This window comes from Anser anser (assembly GCF_964211835.1).
Source record: "Anser anser genome assembly, chromosome: 11".
NCBI classification, from domain to species: Eukaryota; Metazoa; Chordata; class Aves; order Anseriformes; family Anatidae; genus Anser; species Anser anser.
Window position 1 is genome coordinate 14,246,730 of NC_139732.1, and position 17,271 is coordinate 14,264,000.

Here is a 17,271-nt window from a genome sequence, read left to right on the forward strand (position 1 = left end):
GTGACAAAAGCTGTTGATATACAGTGGCAATAAAATCTATTAATGAGTTCTACATGAAGAACACGCCTTACTAACACAGAACTACAAACAAAATAGTGGAACAGTTTACTAATGTCATTCCAAAACTCACCAATGTTTAACAGGTAAGGATGAAATGAGCAGATGAGAAACAGAAGAATTTTTTGAGGTTAGTTTCTTGTTAAGTATCATGGAAATGATCTTCAAATGACAACTACAAGTTACCAGAAAAGACTACACTAAAAATCTTTACACTATAAAGATTCACAACACAAACACATCAACAAGAACTAGTAGAAAACTATGGTTCAGAAGCTAACAGCTGTATTTTCTATGAAGAGAAATCTAACAAAAAGTAAACAAAAGTGATCAATGTCATGAAAAAAAATCGTAACCCAATGTATCAAGCTCCTTCAGGAACAGTATAAAAGATTTTATGATATTCTTTAAAGAACAACAGCTACGGTTGGTATGTTAGTGATTAAATTCCAAAATTACTAACCGAGGCTTAGAAAGGAATTTATTTTCCAAATGTAGTTGTATTATATTTGATTAGATGCATTGCTTATTTTTATGTTTCCCAGATATAAGAAAGTAATGTTTAAGGGGCTCTTCCACTTTACTTGGAACTTAACAGGCAGGAAACCAGGACATGAGTGAATACAGTACATATTCCACTACAAATCTCCACAGAGACACTTGAGAGCACTTAAGACAGCCTTCTGTATGCAGACTTAAGTTGGGTCTGTCCACACAAAGAGCTTAGATACTCTAAGCAGGGCACAGCACGGTGTCAATGTGGAAATAAAGTTTTCAAAATGGTCCAGCTTATGAGCAGCTTGGATGGTAGATGTCACAAGAATTCATTCTGTTGGCACGAGTCATGCAGAGTGCAAATTACTCCAGTTTCAGGGTGCAGTAAGTCCCTTCCACAAAGGCAGTCAGTGCACACTATAATCACTCACAGAAGGAGCCAATGTGGAATTAGTCTGTGTACTGTAAATTCACTCCTTAAGTAACTACATCTTCACTTTCCTATTTGGACCTTCTCCCCAGAAGCTCTGGACACATGGGTAGAAAGGCAAAGCTCAAAGCATAAACAGGAGTGAATCATTTTGTACCTGCTGAGCACAAACAAGGTGCCACTATATTAAAAGGAATATACAAGGCTGCATTTGAAAAAGCAGGTCACCTGAATACGGAATAAATACACCAAAATATCTGGGGATTATTTACCACTGCCAAGGCAGGACTACACAGTTGCATTGTGTATTGTCAGGCTTTTAAAATCAAGAGAACTTAAACTGCCACAGGTTAGTACACTGATGTAAGTCAATCCTTAGACACAAGTTAGGTGTATTTTGTACCACAGTACCACCTACTGATGAACACTCAAGGTGCCACTCTGCTAAGGAACAAAATCTCTGCTCTACAAAGCAAGACAACTTACTTTTGATGTTAAATATATTTTTCACGATCAATCTCAATAAACTTGGCCATTACCAACCATGAAAGGAAGACAGAAAACACACCAATAGGTGCTATGCAAAACTCAATGTTAGCACAACTCAGCCTTTGAGATCAGATTGATTTGCAAAATCAGAAATAAACGTGTCTTTTTGGTGTTTGTGGTTTTTTTTTTTTTTAAATCATCAGTCCAAAAGATTCCTTACAAACAAAACAAGCCATGCTGACACTCGAGGACCTGATGCCTCAAACAATAAAAGATAGTGTTATAACAAAGAAAAAGTGAAGGTGGGATTGCAGATGCTGGCAGAAGCATAGAGTAAAGATCAAATGTGGTTGTTTAGAAAAATTTATACAGCCTTTCTTATAGGTATGCCTGGTAGTCCTACCTATTATTAAAGCATCATAACATTCCCCATAACCAAACTCTCTTTTCCCATACTTAAAATTATGTCGAACTTCTAAAGTGTTTGTGAAGAAGCTTTATATGCTTACTGACTGCCTCAGATTGAATTCTTTTGGTTATGGTTCATCTGGAAAATGCACTCAAGCTTTGGATGCAAAGCAATTTGTATGTTAGAGATCTAATTTTTTTTTACCCTGGTAAAAGTATAGCCAAACTGTGCCAAAGGACTCCTGCTTTTAAAACATTTGCACACCACTGCAGCAAATGACTAGCAAGTCAGTCAACACACGCAGAACCTTCATTACTACCAAAATTCTTAGATGTCACAGCACTGCTGGGGCAAAGCATCAGAATCCAAGGCAGGGAGATGCTGCTGTGTTCCTCATATTTGAGATGTCACTTCTGGGTTCACCAAGTATGAGAACAGGGGAAGAAGATTCAGGACATGCAAAACCATGCTAAATACTTAGTCTCTGGACTTCTTTTTCTGTGGAAATCCTGCTTCTTTCAGTCTAGGATGGGTATTCTAGAATCATATTCCAGATCTAAGATAGGTTACGAAGGAGTGTACAGGACATAAGCCTCACTTGACACCACTGCTAGAATATATTTATAGGGAAAAGAAAAAACAAGAAAATAAAAATGTATGCACTGGGGCATGGAGAGAGGGACAGCAAACCAAAGAATATAGCACTTAAAAAGTAGGTGAATTTGGGCCCTAAAATTAAATTCCACCCCTGCCTCAACAGCATAGTGCTCATACTACTGCACAAATATTCTACTGCATGCAAATACAGATGATCTATTGTAATGAATACTCTTATGCCATGTATGTATGAGCGCACAACTTGAAAAGTGGGTTTTCTGTCCAGGATTGGTCACAGTTGCAAGTGAAAACAATGAAGTCAAACTGAAGACCAAAAAAAACAGTATTTGTAACTGATCACCTAATGTCTCTATTTTCTACTTATAAAAAGAAGCTAATAATCCCCTTGACTGCATTGTTGAGAGACTTATTATAGGGATAAGCTTTGCAAAAAAAAAAAACAAAAAAAAAACGCTTGGTAATTAATTCCCACTTCAGAAAGCGGCTTAGATACTATGCAGCAAATAAGCCTAAAGCAACCCACTGAATAGAGGAGAAAAAATATTACTTAATTCTTCATAAGGCTGTTGAACCTAGACATTGTAGAACTTAAGAACAAGAATAGTATGAGATCTTGTAGTATAAAGCCACTACATGAGAGCCACCATTAGTTTGCGATCCTTCTTTATAGCATTTCCTAACCTTTGCATTATTTAATTCTTTCCATTCTGCATTTTACAGCCTTACTAATGTTTGGGAGCTTTCTATGGATGATATTCTAAGTTTTAAAAAGATATGTTAACACAATGAAAATGTAAATAGTAGAATTTATAAGCAGAACTTATTATCCACTTATACAGAAAAGATTCACCCACCACAAGGGAAAGGAAGGAAAACAGTTTTGTGGTTAAAGCACAGCCAAGACCACACACCTTTTAATTTTTCTGGCCGTTCAATCTACCTGCTCTGCTAACACAAATGTCTTCTCCAGAATACTGCACAAGAGAAACAAGTTGTCTATACAAAAAAAATACTATGGAATAGCTTATTTGATAATAATGGCAATACACCTAAGGCAAAAACAAAGATTTCTCAATTTGCTTAAAATTTCTATGAAACGTAAAACGAGCATTTTTCAGGAAAGCAGGAAGGATGTGAAAAACAGTAAAAAAAAAATCAATAAACAAGAAAAAAGATCAAGATTAGAAGATGACAAAAATGCAAACACGGGCATAGCATATTATCAAAACTATGTCAGATTTGAAAGGCTCAGCTTTAGAAAGAACAGCTTCTGAAACATCAGACAAGTTTATAACTGCTCTAAACATCACACCTGATGGTAAAGACTAAGCTGCTGTTGCCTGCATCAGGCATGCTCCATAGCAAAAAAAATATAGCCATATCCAGAGCAGGTGATTCAGCACTTTTCACAAATACAATCTCCATTTTTTCTCAATTAATAGAACATATGTTAAGGCAAAACTCTCTAAAGTGAATGTCAAAATACAGAAAACAAATCAGTAAAATTTATATCTTGAACCTGAAATTCTGAAGAGCAGGAAGTTAGAATAATGCCTAATTAAAGAAAAAATAAAGCTAGAACTATCATTTTCTTAGCAATAAATAAATAAATATTGGTTCATTGTACTATTTATGCAATGGAAAGAAAATTCAAATGACCGGTAATCTTATTTGTAGCACAAGAATTGTTAAGTAGTCCATTTATATGCCTTAATATTCGGACTGAACTACCAAACATACAACTTTACAACACCTTTTCTGACTGCTAACATTACACAAAGCAACTTATTACTGGAAAACACATTTTTAATCAAACCTGAAACAAAAACATTAACAAACTCTAAGACTGAATTTATTTCAGATAAATAATACAATAAGCAACCTCAGAAGCAAATAAAAATTATTTCACCTGATTTGCAAGTTTCATTAACACATACTCCAGAGTAAAACATTTTAGGCCAGGATTAATATAACTTTGGTCTTTTCTGTATGCTACTCATTTATATTTTCCTGCTGTCCAGCAGCACCTTAATGTTCTAATCACTGACAAATAATTTCAATTGAAAATCATTTATAATAAGGAACTTTTTTTTTCTTTTTGGTTATGAATATAAAACTAACTGGGTATTACAATACTGAAACCATTAAACAAACTCTATATCAAAAGCATGAAAAGACAAACTGTACAAATTAAAAATTTAGATAAACAAAAGAAACTCACCAAAGAAAAACTAGATGGCAGCACCTACCTATTTTTCATAATTTCACAAGTACAGGCTCCAAAACAAGATATGGAGGCAAAAATTTAATACAATCTAAATAATAAGTAATTCCAAAAGTCTCTAAATCTGATCATCTCTGAAGAACGTAGTAATTCAAGTAAACCTGTGCTTATCTGACCTGCTCTTAGAAGAGTCCAGAACAAATTTTTTCTAAGAGTAGCTGAAGTTCCATCAAATTATAGCTTGTTCCCTAAAAATCCTGTCTTAACTAAGATCCTATAGCAGGTAAAATTTTGCCAAAGTTAATGAAATTTTAATATTCATATGAAAATAATTTTTATCAAAAAATAAAAGGAAGCTAAAATAAACATGTAGAAACGAAATTTCCAATTAAAAATATGCACTGGTAATTCAAACCAATGTTTCCTATAAACATCTTTTATATCTTCATACCTTAGATGTTTAACTTCTTAGATGCTTATACTATAAACATCTGAAGTTACATATCTTAATATTTCTGAACTTTTGTGTTTGACACTGCAATCACAGTACAACACTGAAAACAATTACTTAGCTGAGTAACTTGTGATAATTGACACTGGCCAGAAATTAGGACAACATGGAAGAAAGGCAATCATAACACATATGAAGGTGGTATTCTCATGTATTCTTTGCAGTATGATATGATCTTCTAGAATGCTCAAGGCAGACTGCAAATTTCCCATCCGTGTAGAAAGTCTGTGCTACCACAGACAAAGCTTTATAGTTTTCTTGGAGTAAAACACAAACCCAGTGATAAAGTACATCACTAATTTCTACATACGTAAAGCACCCTGCACTTTAATCCAAATCATGTTATTTTAAAATAACTGATAAAATGCATAGTAATAAATTTTATGAGCTCTATGTGTAAAATAATCATTCCATTAACATAACGGAAAGATACATATTTGATGTTTTAGAGTTAAAACTACATAGCCTGCAATCTTTGTCAATCTTCCGAAATACCTCAGGACTCAAGCAGTGAATGTTTATATTGCCTGTCATGAGCTAGTAGGACACAGTTTTTCTCTGCTTGGGTCAGTTCAGACTAGGACTCCTGACTACTATACCTTTTAGACATAAAACCATAAGACAGTATTTTTCACACTTCCAAAATTTCTACTGAAACTTTTAATTGACAGAATTTAGCTTTCTGACACATCAGAATTTGATTCTGAAGGGGAAAACAGTTTAATTATCAGCTCACTGGAAGAATTATTTTTCAATACATACAAATCTCTGTATTTTAGAACTTGGTCCCTTTTTCTTGGCTAATCATAATGACCCCTGAAATAACTGACACTTCCAAAAACTTAGCATAATACTTATCACTAGAGTTTTCTTCCAGAAAACTAACGAATAGCCTCTGGTTATAAACCTTCCACCTAACCAAATGAAAGTCTAATATCTAGTTTTGATATGGTAAAACCTTTAAAAATTAAACTTTTACAATGTGGCTTTAAAATGTTTTCAACAATTATTTCTAAATTACATTTTAAGTTCAAATGTATTCAAAACATAACCACTGTAAAAATTAAAGAAGAGTACACACTACATGCAGAGTCATGAAGTTCAATGTATGTTTTCAAGGGACGTTATTGAACACTTCTTATCTTAATAACAACAAATAAAGAAATGATGCAGTGCAGTTTGGGCAGCTACCACAAATATCTCTCAAAGCAGATGAATCCTGAGTAGCTGCAATACCATTATTCCAATCCTGCCACCCTAAAATTTTCAAAATATTGCATCCTGTAAGACATTTACCATTCATAAGGCCTTGCTGGTTACCTCTATTCTCAAGCAGTTTATTAACATCAACAAGTTTAAAGAAATATTTATAATGCTGTGCAGTGGGGTATCCAGCTGGTCAGAATCCTGCAGAAAAACAACAACATCACTCTACTACTAGAAGAAGCTCCTTCAGATTTTGAGCACCTCTATAACCACATGAATGTGCAGTATCCTCAGAGATTAATTTCTATAAAGATCCAGTAAGTCAGATTATGCTCTTTCCACAATTTTAACTGCTTCATATAAATTGAGAACACCTGCCTAAGGCCAACATGATCAATTACCGACACCTGTTGCGTACACATCTTAAAGCTGACTTTGGGATAGAAATTCCAATTTTCTAAAAACAGAACACGTCGCCAAGCAGTCTATCTACATTTTTTTGTCCTAAGATCCTAGGTTCAATAAAGATGTGCTCCTCAAATGTTTTCAAACTACAGATAATTTGTTAATATTTAGTTTGCTATGAATGTTTCCACTCTGAATTTTAATTCTGAATGCTGGACACAGCAACCAAAGTTATATGAAAACTAACAGTATGAAACAAAACCAATTAAAGCTAACTTATTTTAACAGACTGAGGTCATATTCTTGGTACAGCCCCACCCCATGATTTGTTATGCGTTTATGCTATACTCTCATTTGGGGATCTGTTGCTAGAACATGTGCTATGTGCTATTTTTTTTATTGTAGTTAATAGCATAGAAGTGATGTATTTACAGAAAAAAAAAAGCAACCAATGAAACCAATGACAGACACACAGACTAAACAGGGAAACTTGCCTGGATTTTTGTTGCTGGCGAGCTAGTTAGAAAATCTGGAAATTAGCGTAGGCTTACCTTTGTATTTGACATACATTTATATTTGAAGGATTTTTCCAGGTTTACTATCCTTCCAGATATCCCAAATTTAAATATTAACCAGCTGCTTTTTCTTCTAAGAGTTCTTTTACGTATCCCATCCAATACTGCACTTACCTGTTCCCTGAGAGCATTAAGTTCTTCAAGTGCCTCCAGGGTTTTCTTTAGGCTCTTCCTCAGATACATTCCACTGAGCTACAATCTTCCTAGTTACATTCATGATTAAAACTTACATTCTAGATGGCTACTCTGTGCTTTAGATTACCTCATGTTATTAATTCATTTTCAATTCTCCAATTATATTTTGGCTTCCTTCTCTTCTGATAAAGTTGTCATTGCTTTCAGGTTTTACTTGCACAATCTTTTAGACTATAAATATGGTGTAATGCACAAAGCATACAAGGGGACAGCAACCAAATACTAAACATGGGGAAATACACAATCAGGTAATTTCAAGCAAGCTACAAAAGCTATTCAAAAATTCTAAAGGCATGTTCTTCATCTCATTTCATTCAGGTTTATTTAGCACTTCTACAAATAAAAAACTACTGGCAAAACTACATTTAACTCTGTCTATTATTATTATCATGGCATAGCTGTCCTATACATCCAAAGATGTTTGCCTCTACATTTGAGTAGGATAGTTCAGCACTAGCCCTAAATTGCATGAAGCTGAACTGCATCCCTACAGAATTTTAAACCAAAGCAGTTTACAAGGTAATTTACCCTGTTAATTCACATTAAAAAAAGAAATTTAGTCAAAACTCAGACAAAATTTGAAGTGTAGACTGATCACACCCAGAGGTGAATCAAACCTTTGTTTTAAATGAAGCATACTACAAAAGTTAACTATTGTAAATTCTTGTACTGAATGTGCTTTGTTTTTTCTTTTCTAATTTCTAGTGAAATCTAGCTATTGAGTGCATCCATTCACCATGCTGAGATATCACAACAATTCTGATTCAGAGGACACAAGAGTCATTTACTAAACTGGCTGTATAAATTCCAAACTAAACTCCGTCTAAGAGCGAGCCTTCTAACCCCCAATGAACTCAGTCTGATCAGGCTCTTGAGAAAACCTATAAAGTAGATTCTTCGAAGAAAAAAAAAAATCGCAAGCCCCAGAAAATAAACTGCATTTGAATAAGTATTTTCTATTTTCAATACCAAGAAGAAGTGTGTGTTGGGGGGAGAACATTTGTAAAAATCCAAGAACTAATAATGTACAAAACAGAAGAGAACACAATGCACAAAAACAAAGTGAAATCAAGCCAGACATACCTGAGCTGTTGACAGGCGAAAAACTGGGCCACTTGTGGGCACTGAAAGTCTAGGTGAAATGCTGGTAGGACCCTGTCCCTGCGTTTGTACTTGAGCCTGCATTTGAGCCTGTGCTAGAGCCTGCTGAGGCACCATTACAAGTTGTCCAGCATCCGTGCGCACCAAGACCATACCTAATGAAAATAAAGTAAAAGTAAATACAGAATAAAGAAAAACATGAAGAATTACAAAGAAGCATCTAACTAAGGAACACAGAATAAAAACAACGTACAGCACTGTACATTTTTCGTTACCCTGTATTTTTTTTGTTTGTTTTGTTTTTTTACTCTAGTGTAACATGAGGTCTTATTTCAAAGAAGAAAAGGAGCCTCCAATAGCAGACAAAAACTACCCAATTCAGTTTGAAATTCAAACTACTGTAGTTATGGTACCAGTGACAAAATAAAAATGGTAACTTGAGCGTATAGGCATGAAGCAACTTTCAGAGGTGTAGCTATGGTCAGGAGAATAAAATTAGAAAGAAATATTCATTAAAAGTAAACTATAACAACAGTCCGTAGCTGAGAACTGAATTCAGTTTAAATATATCAGGGACAACTACATGAGACCTTTACTAAAACAACTGTTTTAAGGAAATGCGTGCATGCAAACATTAGGCCATACACACTGAGTATACGACATTTGAGATTTAGTTAACATTTGAGCATCAACACATGAATTCACTTGGCATCCACCATCACTGTACTGGGAGGCACTACATATGGCTTAGATATCAAGAAAAAATATTGTTATACCCAGAGAACCAACATAATTAGTCTTCAGCAGAAAACAATCAAAGCACAGGTATTTTAGGAAACCATCAAAGGAATTTTTTTAAATGAACAGATTACTTTGACAAACAAGTGTTTTCCAACACTTTCTGGATGTAAACAGGAATACTTTTAGGTTATTTTCTGGTAACGCATTTCAGAAATAGACGTCTTCTACGCAATACACAGTCAGTGCCATCCAGTCTTGGCCTTAGTGCTACTTTCCCAAAATTTCCATAATCAGCAGGTCAGAAAAGGGGACACAATGGCTACATTGGCCCCTAGATCATCTGGACCTTCACACTTATGCAAGATCACTGCAAATCATGCAATGCGCTTCCTCCAGCTCAGTGAGAACTAAAAAGCCATTCTCCAGCCAGATAATTTAAAAAGAATTTCCGAGTTAGTCCCAGAATACGTTCTAATGATTTAACCTAGATGTAAGTAGGATACAACATAGTATCAAAGAGGAATGGATCTATAAAAAATAAGGATCTAGGAAACCACTTTTAGTCTGTTGGTAACAGAGATGGTAGACTGTTTCTGCAGCTTATCTCTACATGCAAATTTCTTCATATTCATACTTTTTTTTTTTTTTTAAACTTTTCAAGAGCCAATAAAGAAGGTACAAGCATATTCTCACTTCTCAGGATTAGCTTCCCAGGTAAAATAAAAAGCTCAGGACATAATTCTATAATGAACATGTGAGTGAACTGCAGCATCAATAAAAGTCCTCACTCACCAAGTTTTAGATGCTCCCAGCCAACCTTCACTATTAAAATCACCAACAGAAGACAAATTTCTGCCACTATGAACCGGAGTTGTAGAAGTCAAGCTTTAAAGTAAAAGCCCTACAGAGCTACGGCAAGGATCACATCCACAAGACATGATCATAACTCTCTTTCAAAACCCAAAGAGTAATTTTTAAAAGAAGAGTTTAGAATAATAATAATTAAAAAATCTTACAAAAGTAACTTTCTAGGCCCATTAGCCCTTCAAGCACAAAACCTCAGGGGTTATCTTTGTAAAAAAAATCCATAAGCAGATGACGTATTTGATATACACCATGTTTAAAGCATCTGGATACACAAATATTAATACATTGCCCCAACTGGCCAACAGATACCACATCTTCGAGTATGTTGTGAACCTTATATAAAAATCTTCACTGGATTATGCCTACCATGCATTTAAAAAATACATATTGTTTGCATCATGTTGATTCACAGGTGTTTTGTTAATTACTTTTCAACTTTGTAAAATTCCATCTGAATAAAAAAATTAATGGAATAGACAAATTAATTGCAACACTTTTAACAGATTTCAAACTATCTGATAATAAAATCAAATTCAAGTAACTTTCCACACTATTGTTTCCAGAACATTTTTTAAATCTTTGACAATATTGCTTTCAAGGGCTGTTTTCCTCTTCCGTTTAAAAATCAAGTAGCAGAAGAAAGTTTTCAAGCAATAAACTTTATAAACGGTATGCAAAGTTACGATATACATTATCTTAGGTATTAACAATGGGAAATCTCAGATTAACAATGGCAAATCAAAGACTAAAGCCCCTAATACAATCTGAAGAGCAATAATATCACTTTTTTTTTTTTAAACTAAGCTCTTATCTGTTTTAAGTTAGGTCTCCATGAAACCACCGAGCTTTATCTAGTTGGAGCATTAGAATTTGGAGCTGGAGTTTCATAAACTGTGGTCAAATAAACTGCTACTAAAAGTCTACTTGAAAGCAAGCTTCTACGCTATCACATTTTTGCTTATTTACCTTGGTTAACAAATATCAACTATTTTAAGAAATGTAGGGAAGGAATTGTTATTTCAGATATTGACATCTCCAGGTATTATCACACTGTTGATATCAATAGCCCCAAAAAATTACTTTAAATGTTAATCCATCTAAATTAAGATGTAATAAACTTGCCAACTTTATGCAATGTGAAAATCTAAGTAGAGGAGCACAGACTGAGACCCTTCAAAATTCCGCATGAAGCAAAACGTAGTCAAGAAGGAATCACCACGCTGAAGAGATGCTGTGTTGGTTTGTTAGCAACCTGCTGAAGTTACATTTTCAGTAAAGAAAATTAAGAAACTAAAAGGTGAATAAACAGAACGTAAGCGTTACTTCAGAGTTAGAAAGAAAATCCAGTGATGTAAAGACTGCCCATACACAGCAAGGAATGACACAATCACATGCTGAAATGAAAAGTTTTAGACTAGATAATTTAGCCTGTGTATGGTCACCTGGTTCACATGTGAAGACACTCCTTGAAAATAGAGAAGTTTTCTCACAGAACATAGACATAAAATTACTCCTAGTTAATACATTCCAGACTTTTGTGGTGCACAGCTGTTTACTACAGCATTACTAAATAACTTACCGTGCCTGTCACCCTCTCCCTAACACAAGAAAAGGAGTAACTCACCCAACAGCAGCCACAACTACTTGCGATAGGAGCAGTACATCCCACACCAATTACATCCTCCTTAAGGACAGCCGCTTGGGTAGAACTTGCCTTCGAACAGGAGTCTCTTCTTTTGTTCCCGGCACCCCGAGCAGCGGGAAAACGGCACCTTTGAAAAACCTCGGCCAAGAAAACGGGTCAGCAAAGAGCCACGAGCCCGCCGCCGCCCTGCCACTTACCCGGCGGTATCGTGAAGCCCGGCGGCAGCTGGATGGTGGTCTGCTGCGGCGGCCTGACGATCAGCTGGGGGGCCACGATCCTCGGGGCAGCGCCCAGCGCCGGCCTGGGCGACAGGGCCTGGGGGGCGGCGGGGAGCGCAGCGCCCGCCTTGGTGACGCCCGCGGGCTTGGGACCGCCGCCGGGCGCCACCGCGGCGGAGGGCGGCGGGGCGCAGTTGGCGACCGAGCCTTGTCCCGGCGGGGTGGCAGCGCCGGCGGCGGGAGCGGGGCTGGCGGAGTTGCCGAGTGCGTTTAGTGCGGGGAGCGGGCCGTGTGAGGGCTTGGGCTGCGCCGGGGCGGCGTCGGCGCTGCCGCGGCTCTGATGGTTGCTGACTGGGGGCACCGCCGCCGGCCGGCCCCCGGCGCCTTCCCCGTTGGGCGCCGCCTCGCCGGGGAGCAGCGAGGGCGCTGAGGAGGCGGCAGCAGCGCTGCTCTCCTCGCTCTCCTCCTCCTCCTCGGCTCCCTGCCGCCCGCCGCCCCCCGCCCCGCTCCCCCCCGCGGCCTCGGCTCGCAGCGGCGGCGGGCAGTCGGCGGCGGGCGGGCTGCCGCCGGGGCCGGGGCTGGCCGCGTCCCGGGCAGCCGCATGGGGGTGGTTGTTGGTGGTGGTGGTGACAGGCTGGGCAGGGGGGCCGGCGGGCTGCGGCGGGGCAGGGGCGGCGGGGCTGCTGCTGCTGCTGAGGAGAGCGGCTCCATGTGATTGCTGCACACTACTACTGTTTACACTCACTCCCCGCCCTGCCGCCGCCGCCGCCGCCGACACCGCCGCTGCCGCCGGGGGGGACGGGGACGGGAGCGGCCCCTGGGCAGGGGCTCGGCTCTCCGCGGCTCCGGGGCGCCCCGCCGCCTCCTCTGCCGCCGGGGCCGGGGTAGGAGCGGGGTGCCCTTGCTGCTGCCGGACGGGGCTGCTGCCCCCCGCTAGGCTCCCCTGCTGCTGCTGCGGCTGCTGCTGCTGGGACGGGGCGGAGGTCCTGGGCTGGGGCGCCTCGGCGGAGCCCCGACCGCCGGCCAGCTGCGATTCCAAGGAGCCCACCAGGTCGCTGACCGCCTTCTCGTCCACCTCCTCGGAGAAGAGCAGCATCTCTTCCAGGGGGTCCGAGGCGCCCGCCGCCATCTTGCGCTGAGCTGGGAGCCGGCGGCGCAGCACGCAGGCGCGCCCGGCCTCTGCCGCGCGCGGGGCACGCTGGGAGGGGCCGCCCACCCCCGCCGTCGGGGAGGGGGCGTGGGGCCCCCGCGGGCTGACAGGAGGCTGCGGGGTCCCGGCCGGCCCGGCCCGGCCCCTCCGCGGCCCTTCGGAGTCTGGGGACGCTCGGTGAGATCCGCAGCTCCCCCGCGGCCTCTGGCGGCTCGCCCGGTCTAGGCGGGGTGTGTGTGGGTTTGGCGGGGCTGTGTGAGGGAGCGGCGGCCGCGGGAAGCGTCCCTGGGCAGGTGCTGTGGTGCTGAGAGGCTGCTGGGGCACGGGGTCCTGAGCTCGCCCTCTGCAGTGTCACGCAGTCGTGTTACCTTTGTTAGCAGGGCTGCTGTAATACCCTGAGAAAGTAGTTCCAGCCAGCACAGAATTTTCTTCATGCCTAGGGAGAACTGAGAGCCCGCGTGCAGTCTGTGAGTGGCTTAGCTGCCTCGTACGCTGACTTCTTCAAATAAGACAACTTCAAGTGCTACCGGGGCTGTTTGAAATGCTAAGATACGGGCAGAATGCCTGCACTCCTCTGCACTGCTGCATCTGCTTTAGGTTTAGACGCTTATGTCCAAACTACTGTTTTACCTCAACTGGAATGGTTACAGTAATACCATTCCTAATGTGGACACTTAACAGAAGACCTGTGAACCAAAACCAACTTCTCTGCGTCATCACAGCAGCCGCCTTGCCACAGCATTCCCTCAGTATCCCCGCTGAACATTTGAGGTAGTTTATTCTGTTACTAACATCTTTGCCATTGCTCTTCTAAACACTCTTTTCCCATCAGTGCTTGCCTCATGCATTTAGAAATGCCATGTAAAAAGAAAAGTGGCCTTAACCCATAATTTCTTTGGCAAATGACAGGGCAGCTGCTCTGATGGGACCTTCAGAATAAATGATTTTGCTAGTGTGAGCAATCGCTGCCCCAGTTCATTTAAGCTGTTCTTGCACACAATTGATAGAAACCAGGTATTTTTGGAGCTGCCAGCAGAAAACAGCTTAGATTCTAGTATCTGCTAGCCTTCAAAAGCATGGATGTCAAACTTGGATGTATTTGAGCTGCTACTCTGTGGCCTAGAATAGTGACTTATTCTTTATTTTTTCATTTTCCACAAAACTGAAGAATGTGCGTTGGTGAATGACCTACCTTCAGTTGCACAATGCACTAATAGAAGAGTGAAGAGCTCACAGCACACCCCTGCACACAACTGTTTTCCATTCCCAGGCTCAATCTGTTAAATCATACATAGTATGACTTGGCTTGAGTCACAAGACTAAACTGTTAGTGACTTGTTTGTTACCATTCATTGGCTCTCAATGCAGTTTACATATTTTTATTCAGGGCAGTTTTTACTGATTGCATGTGTTTTTATTTTGTTTTTTTTTTTTTACTTTAGGAACAGGTTTGTGATGAAATAAACCACTTCTAAAATGCATTAAACATATCCAAACAAGGTTATGCTAGCTTAATTAGGTAAGTTTAAACGTTAAAAATCACATTAAACTAGTGCATATTTCTTAAAGTGGCCAGTAAAAGAATGAAGGCATGAAGGGGTAGTCAGGATGTATAAATGGGAGATTGTGCAGTAAGTGAATGTGAAAGCACAGTAGTACATGTGAAAAACAGTACAGAAGCGTACTTAGGAGATGTACATATCAAAAATTTGCTTAGCAAATGAGCATTACTTTTATAGAATGCTAAAAGTGAATTCTAACAAACGTTTCTACCTGGGAATTTGATTCAAACAAACTAGATAATCGCTTGGTTTGCTATTGCACAAAAATAAAGAATATTAATTTGGGTTTGTAAATATCAAAGTCTATCCAACATTACTTTGTCCCCCATTTAAAGACCCCCCCCATATTTTACGAATTTATTTTTTAATCAGAAAATATGCCATGCTTCCTTCACTTACTAGGCCCTGACCTGGACTTTGCATACTGCTATCTCCACAGTTTTTATGAAAGAATGGAGAGTTAGACACACGATTCTGCATCTAGTCCCGACTGTGAAAAATGTTTTTATCATACATTTTTCTAACACACTTTGCCATTAAACTTGTGTCTCCATTAAAAAAACACCCTAAAGGAAAGCTTTATTGCTATGCAATTTTAGAAGACAAAAAGTAATCGTCACCAGAAGGAGAAAATGGCAAGTCATGATTTATACTACAGCTTTCAAAACTTCAAAAATGACCTGCTTTTAATTACAATGTTAAAGTACATTTGTGGGTGGGTAATCTGTAAAACATGAATTCCTCTTTCTTCCCACTCACCTCTTCTTAATTCAACCATTTTTTTAATATATAAACACACAGAAGGAAGTATAATAGAATATTTTATTTAATAAAACATACTTATACACATTAGACTCCTTTCAAGTCAAAAATCGACATAATATTGTATATAAATTTGTTGCTGAAACTGGCTTTTGGCTTGCACTTTTTTGTATGGAATGAGAGTTGTGAAGTTCAGGATTTCTGTGAACTTCTGTATTCATTGTTTTATCATAAAAATCTTTCTCAAACAGTCACACACTTTTTATCACAGAAAAGTACAGAAGACATTTCTGAATAAATTTGTTGCTCTTCCTTTTTCATTTTTAGGAGCTAAAATGTCTAGAATAATATTTTCAAAGCAACCACTGTGACCATCTCATATGACCTCTTCAAACAAAAACTTTTCCTGATTTTTTTTGTTAGAAATATGTCTATTAGAAAAATAACTTCCAATCTTATTTTAAAATTGCCTGTAGAAGAAAATCTACCACAAAACTCGTTAAATTGCTGTTCAGTCATCAGTCTGAAAAAATTTTAATGGCCTTTCAAGTCAAGTACAGAAACAACCATATTGTGGTAACATACCACAATACATTTATACATCGCTGGTTAACAAAATTCTCTAATTCCTCTGGAAAAAAGCTATTGGATTTTTAAGTAAAGTAAAAGCCAATCCTGAATCCTAAGTATCACTTAGGCAAGGTATATTTCCTTATTTGTCTTAACAGTAGCTTTACTCTGAGCTGTTACAGATTCTGATTTTCAACAGTTGTCTCCCATGGACTTGATATGGCCGTGCACATCCAGTTTCTTTCAATAGCCCACCACATCCTAGAAACATGGCTGTAATACCCCCTGGGCACTAAAACCCTCCATGATTTTTCCAACAGTTTTACATGAGCATGAAACTTCCAGAAGTCTAGCATGGCTCCTGTTTAATAACACCCAAGCTCTTCCAGAAAAATCTGGCTTGCTCTTGCGTTTCAAAGTTGTATCTTGAACAAACTACTTGCTGAACTTTTACAACATATTAGCGTTCAGTTGCTGTAACAAAGTCTATTAAGTACCCTTTTCAGATGTTAGTTTTTATTGCATGTAATTTCCTAGCTTGCAAATCTGAAAAAGGAGCCCTAAGGCAATATCATGTTTTAACATGCTATGTCTCCAATATGAAGCTTCATTCATGATTTTTGCATAAGGTGTAAAAGCAAACTGCAATCTCAAAATCACAATTTCTTTTTGTGTTTGCCTGTACTAAAAAGATATTTTTTTCCAGGAGTAATTCCACACAAAAGTCATGGTTTCATCAACAATCACATCACTTACTAAGATCTGACTATCAACACCACCACCTGAGCAAAAGGAATTCCCCTTGAAACGGGAGCTGACTAGTTACTGTCATTTAGACTTGTGCGGCTCTCTGTATGACTGAACAAACCCACCTAAACCTACCCAAACCACCCGCCTGACTAGCACACCGCCCCCGCTGCTCCCAGGCTAGGGGAAGGGGAGCCCAAGCACCTACACAGCCCCAGAAAAAAGAGCGATGAGGCCGAGCCCAACTAGTCCTGCACCCCATAACCCCGTAGAAAGGCACCAAGCGCCCCTGCG

General features: G+C 39.3%; 1 protein-coding gene across 5 annotated transcripts in view; it reads right to left on the reverse strand.

Moving 5' to 3' along the window:
- LOC310879800 (transcription initiation factor TFIID subunit 4-like) overlaps positions 1-17,247 on the reverse strand; it is a 149,206-nt gene extending 131,959 nt beyond the window's left edge. For all 5 annotated transcript variants that reach the window (XR_014571118.1, XM_083794647.1, XM_083794648.1 and 2 more), the window contains exons 1-2: positions 12,166-17,247; positions 8,698-8,870 (exon numbers count right to left, since the gene is read on the reverse strand). Coding sequence is in view for 4 of the 5 variants with exons in the window: in XM_083794647.1 (XP_083650773.1) it covers positions 8,698-8,870; positions 12,166-13,315 (1,323 nt within the window). In the remaining variant the exon portion in view is untranslated. The remainder of the gene's footprint in view (positions 1-8,697; positions 8,871-12,165) is intronic.
- Between the last annotated feature and the right edge of the window lie 24 nt (positions 17,248-17,271).